At 36.3% G+C, this 6574-nt stretch overlaps 1 protein-coding gene across 1 annotated transcript; it reads left to right on the forward strand.

Moving 5' to 3' along the window:
• The first annotated feature begins 684 nt into the window (after positions 1 to 684).
• rps29 (ribosomal protein S29) lies at positions 685 to 1847 on the forward strand. Its single transcript, XM_088402898.1, has 3 exons — positions 685 to 852; positions 1499 to 1598; positions 1732 to 1847. Exons 1-3 carry the CDS (start codon positions 791 to 793, stop codon positions 1738 to 1740), a joined length of 171 nt encoding a protein of 56 aa, XP_088259024.1. The 5' UTR covers positions 685 to 790; the 3' UTR covers positions 1741 to 1847.
• Positions 1848 to 6574: the final 4727 nt, after the last annotated feature.

A 6574-nucleotide genomic window follows, 5' to 3' on the forward strand; every position in this document is an offset into this window, starting at 1 on the left:
AAACACTCGGCAAAGCTGGGGACGGATACACACTTTTGGAGAAAACGATACTGAAGTCTCGCAGCACCATCTCATGGCAGCAAAAGGCACATCGAACATTTCAAACCAATCGATTGGAGAATAAGAGGATGGTCAAGGTCATCCATCATATATATATATATATATATATATATATATATATATATATATATATATATATATATATATATATATATATATATATATATATATATATATATATATACTTTGTCTTAAAACCTTACCCCTGCTTTGAAATCCTAACTTGAAACATAACCCTTTGTTTGAAAACCTTGATTAAATATATATATATATATATATATATATATATATATATATATATATATATATATATATATATATATATATATATATATATATATATCCTGTACTTCTATAATGTACATATATACATGAAAAAAGTATATATGAAAAAAATAAATAAGTTTTAACGTCATTTAGTGCTGTTTTTTGTCACAAAAGAGGATGTAGTTTTAAAACCCACTTTGTATCAAAAATAGTAGTGTTTGTGATCACCTTTCCTCAGTTTCAATTAAAAAATATACTTGAAGCTCAATTGTGATTCATTAAAATGGTTCTTTTACGTTGCTTCATTTCTTATTGCCTTGATTTTGCACGTAACGTCTTTGGTCTTTCAGACGCTTGAAGGCGCTCAACCCACTCGTCATTAGAAACCGGATCCGGAAGCGTTTGTTATGCGCATGCGCGCTCCACGCTCTTCCTTTCCGACGCTCGAGCGAAAAGAGACAAGATGGGCCATCAGCAGCTCTATTGGAGTCACCCCAGAAAATTCGGACAGGGATCCCGATCCTGGTCAGTCTTTTGCCCTTTTTTACTTTAGTTTACTTAAGTCTTGTCTGGTGTTTGTTTGATGCGGTTACAACTTCTGTTGTATGTCAAAATTTGCTATCAAACGCGCACCGCATGTCGGCAATGAACATGGCGGTCGATTGATGCTAACTGCTAGCCTAGGTTAGCATTTTGAAGTCGCGTTTAATACGTCACAGAAGACAATTATAAATTACCCACGTTAGTTTCATAGTCAAATCAGGTACTTTTTTTCAATAAATATTAAAACGTGAACAGGACTGTATTAAAGTTGAGAGAAGGTGTTTGAGCACAACAGAACTAGTGCTATTATATCGGCCATTATATACCTACAACACGAAAGTTAACAATTAAGCAATACGGAAAACAAAACTTAAGCAAACATAGTTGTTATATTTGACAGGTATGTGTTTTCTTTTCTGCAACTTCTCTTCATTACCTGGCTTATTTTGAAAACGAGGGGTAAAAGAAGTAAATACTCTGCCGAAAAAGCTGCATAAATACTTAGTTCACGTTTACAAGCATATGTAGTATGCATCCGTTTTTAAAATTCATCTTGTTTTGGTCCATCAGTCACTTGCGCTAAGGACGCCCAATTTATTCACTTGTGATTCCCACTTGTGTTCAACAGCCGGGTTTGCTCGAACAGACACGGTCTGATCCGTAAATACGGACTCAACATGTGCCGTCAGTGCTTCCGGCAGTACGCCAAGGACATCGGCTTCGTCAAGGCAAGTATCGTCCTAGCCCAGATAGCCTTTTTATTGCTTATAAATGTTTTTGTTGTTGCTGAAGCACATCAGCGCACCGAGAGAGAATTTTTACAGCCAATGGTGCTAACATCTGTATTTTCCTCCTCCACAGCTGGATTAAATGTCCCTTTGTGCAGAAATGTCCGCCGATTGTTACCTGGAAGGCTGGATGAATGGATGATTCCACTCACTCACACCCACTGCTAATAAATGTTGTTTTTCCCTATATCTATGGGTTGCTGTATTCAATGATGAGAATGTTTGTGAATTCAGCAACAATAGGTGAAGATGCTATTTTTTAAATATCATTTTTTCTGCCTTAAATGGAGGCTGGTGTGTTGGTATGATTATAATTGGTATTTGTTTATCAGGTGTGTCAAAGTTCCAGGACCTTACCATTATGAAGATAAATTTAGTATTCTATATAGAACCTGCAAAAAGAGCCTAAATTGCAGGATGAATTTGACTGTGAAGATCATCACTGCTGAAATATTCTCCCACTCTCATGGTAACTTGTTTTATATTTTTACTGAAGAAAGAATTGATGTTGCAAATAGTTTACTGGGTTGACTATAAAACACCAAAATATGTCAGATGATGACAGTAGTTAGGTTAATTGAATATAAATGGTAAAATAATGACCTTTCATGACAGTACAGTGCAGTTCTTTAAAAATGTTTTTCTGCTCAGAAATTTTCCTCCAAAAGACAAACCTGTAATCTTTTTTTGTCTAGGGTAGAAAGTAAATGACAAAGGCTGATAATGGTTTCAACGTGAGCAATTCTCTTAGTATTTTACCACAATCTATTTTTCATTTTTTAACTTGTGTTTATTGGCAAATTTGGTACTGCGGTGAATGAATAACAAAAAAAATCCTTCTTATATTTAAAACTAAAATGTTAATATTTAAAATATTTTTAATTCTGAAGTGTGATGACCGTGAATTTTGCAATATTAAAAAAAAAGCCGGAATATCAGCAAAATATATGATTTGACAAAATTCCACATTAAACAAATGCAGTGTTGAGGTTTAAGCTGCACAAAGCAAATTACGTAACGGCGCGTAATGTGTTTAAAAGTATTAATGAACTGAATTCGTTTTTGAAAAACGTTATTCTCCATTTCCGAGTGATTTTGTGACGTTTTTCTTTGGTGGTTTTCCTTATCTCAACCGCTAGATGGCAGCAACACCACGTTGTCTTAGCAAGCGGGGGCACTACGCATAGCTGATTTAACACTTTAAAAAAAATTGCTGCACGCATCTGTTTTGGGGGGGTTGGGCACTTCGTCGGTTTTGCCAATCTATATCCATCCATCCATTTTCTATAACTGCTTTTCCTCAAGGGTTGACAGGCTTGCTTGTGCCTGTCCCAGCTGACATTGAACACTCTGCATTGGTTACCAGCCATTTGCAGAATATTTGAAAAATGACAGACTTAAGACCTGCGGAATAATAGATCACGTCAGTCATTTTAATCCATGTACGTCACCATCTGTGTCACCTGACTGTTGATAATGGTTTATTGCCCTGTTAGACCTTCCAAATTTCAGAGAAATAAGAAATTAAACAATTATAAGTACAGTACACCCAGGAATAACTGAATGCGAAAGCATTTGTGAGGAGCAACTTCTATAAAGGAGAAAAAAATCTTCTACTAAAACACTTTCTTATTGACATAACTGAGCATTGCTGCGAAGTTCATGTTTGCGATGCGTTTCAGAGTCATGGTTTCAGGAACCGAAATCTATTCTGCACTCAGTGTTGCTAGTACAGGATGAAAGTCAGAAGCAATGTTTCAAATGAAGATATTTTTGTATTAGTTTGTGTTTTAAACTAAATTTGAATGAATAAATCGCCAGCACATAGTTGAGATAAGCATTGTGGGATGCGCCAAAGAGGTGACAATGCTCTAGTAATTCAATGTTCTAGTAAAGCTTGCTTTTTACTTGTAGTGTTTGTGACATATGACGTGCAAGTGTCTATTTTGTTTTATGCAACCGTATCTGTTAATGATTTTCTTCCAAAATTGATGGACGAACTGTGACAGAAGTGGGTCCATGTTGGTGAGACTAAATGACAGACCAGCAAAAAAAAAGTAAAATGCCAACCTGTGTTTAAGTATTCATAAAGTGTTCATAGCCAATTTATAAACCATTAAAGGGAACCAAAGTAATACAATGACCATTGTCAGGATCCCCAAAGTTCTTTTTCTTTTTTTCTTTGACACATCTAATTCGGCATGCAAATTATAATAAATACTCCATTTTGGTCAGGTTGTATTGGAAAATTCTAATGGGCGACTGGGTCACACCGATAGAGCACTGTGAATTTAAAGGTTAATGTGAGAAAGTGGCCTATTTCCATATAGCACTTACAGCAAAATGAATGCACCTGTATTCAACACACACACACACACACTACAAAGTGTATGAATATACATGAGAGAACATGGCATCCTCGATTTAGCCCGAGGAATGCGAAGACCAGCTTCTATTATTAAATGTCGCCGTGATCTTTTGGTCCATTAGATTGCACTTCGTTTAACCTGACATCCGGTCTGGGTGAAGTATTTTTTTGCAATGAAGACACGGTTCGGAAATGGAGGTTCGAGTACCCCTGCGAGTATGTGAGGGCACTTCTGGGCTAGGTGAGAACAAAGTTTCTGCAGGTGAGTTTTTTTTTTTTTTTTAATGCCATGACAGGAACAGTAAATGTTTCCTTTTCGAATTAAGAGCAAATTAATTGGAAGTTTAAGATATGTATTGCTAAACTGTTTTAGAATGACTCCTTTGCAAAAGTTGTGAGTTTTTATTATCTATATTGTAAATGTTTGACCCGAAGTATGTGCTTAATAATACGTTATTACTATGAGTGCAATTTTAAAGGCTCTCTTAAGGTTTATCCTATTTATTAAGTAGGAGATTTTTGGTACCACAAATGCCTGTCATGATTACATGTGTTTTTAGAACTTGTTTAAATACCATCAAACTGCTGTTTAGTCTAAACCTATTCATGGATGGTTGCTATAGTAACTGTAGGGTTTTGTATTTTTATGAGTTTATTATGTAGGTTTTAGGAATGTTTTTCACAATAAATGATGCCACAGGGGTGTCAAACTTATTTTAGCTCAGGGACCACATGTGGGAAAATGTATTCCCAATCTAATCATGATACATACAGTAACTAAAAAAAACTTGTCAATTATATGTAGATTTTTGCTATGTACTCCGGCTGGGTCCCATTTCTACAAAAAGTGGTCAACTAGAAATATATGTCCAATGGACACACATTAATTTGAAAGTTTGCAATCGCATCAATAATGATGCGTCTGGGACGCGGGGCGCAGACAAACGAGAGCACTGACGTTTCATGTATAGCATAGCATTAACCTTTGAGATTTATATTTTATAAAGCGGGAAAACAAATATATTATTCAGTACATTCTTTATATATTCAGTAGTTTAAGTAGTCTAGTTTTAAGTTGAGCTTTAAACTTTTTTGTAAGTGCGATTTAACCTCGGGATCATGGACATCCCTCAAAATCAAATAGAAGTCAAGCGGGTATGTCCAAGTAGGCTAATGGGATGCTGCGGTCGGCGGAAGCAGTTCCGGCCAATCGGATGCCGCCCTGCAAATGTCCCTTGTAAATAAACCCGGAATTCCCCGAGCCCTCTCGCGGTGATCCCGTCTGACATTTATGAATTAATAAAACGACAACAGAATGTCAGCGCGTCTATGTTTTAGCTCAGCCCAGGGAGCGTTTGTGTGTGTCGCTGTACGTCGGAACTCAACGCGCCGGAGAACACGACTTGTTTTATTGACATTTGCGCCTGCTAACGAAATGACCCGCAATATTACGTTCTGGATATTTCCTTCCAAAACACACACAAATACAGCCCCCCCCCCATCCTTCCTCTTCTTCCTCCTCCTCCGTTTTTTCCTCCAGCAGGGTCAGGCAGAAGCTTCCGGGGAGTTTTACCGTGATTTGTCCTGACAGCCAGAGCGCCCCCCCTTCCCCCCCGCTACGTTCATTTAAAGCGGCGTGTGTGTGTGTGTGTGTGTGTGTGTGTGTGTGTGTGTGTGTGTGCGCGCGCGCGCCTGTGGCGAAGTGTGTGCATGGGGCCAAAGAACACAGACTTGATTAACCCCCCCCCACGAACACACTCTCACACTGGGAAGTGCACTTAGACTTACTGTACATAAAAAACAAAACATAACCAACACACTTAGTTCATTTCATTAAGAGGGTGTTTTGCATGTTATTAAAGAAAGATTTACACGCAACGGAGCTTTTAGTCCAGAAATTTTAGTTATCATGTTATTACCTAATGAAAAAAAATGCAATGAACTCATTTCTCTCTCGTTGTCTCTTTCTCTCTCTCTCTCGCTCTCGCTCTCTCTCTCTCTCTCTCCCTCTCTCTCGCACACACACACATTCATTCTTTTAATAATTTTCAGGTTGTTTTCAAGTATTTTCTTTTTTTCTCCAATATTGAAAGCATATTTTTAGATGGATCTTATAGGTATTATCTTTTATTTATTTTTAACTGCTGAGCCATATTGATGTTTTTTTTTCAGCTTTTAATTTTAATATATGGTGGTTTGTATATTTGTATAAGTGGTTTGTGTTTTAAGTCAAAATTCCTTTTTTTATGACTGACTTCAAAAGGTTTTCTTTTTTTTTAATTGCATTATTGTTCAAATGTTTTACATATTTTAGTTCAGCTTTTTTTCTTAGGTCACAATTCCCATTTTTTTTGCTTTTCAAACAATTTTAAGTTTAAGTTAAAAATCCCAACATTTTTTCTTTGGAAAAAATATTTTTATGGTAAAAATGAAAACATTCACATCAGCAACATTTTAGGTCAGTAGTCATGTGATCATGGAAAATTTTTCAAATTTACCTTACAATTTCCAATTTGAATTTGAAGTGCATTTTTAGTTAAAAAAATCC

Source organism: Hippichthys cyanospilos, chromosome 20 (assembly GCF_059441005.1).
Source record: "Hippichthys cyanospilos isolate Australia breed blue-spotted pipefish chromosome 20, RoL_Hcya_1.0, whole genome shotgun sequence".
Lineage (NCBI taxonomy): Eukaryota > Metazoa > Chordata > Actinopteri > Syngnathiformes > Syngnathidae > Hippichthys > Hippichthys cyanospilos.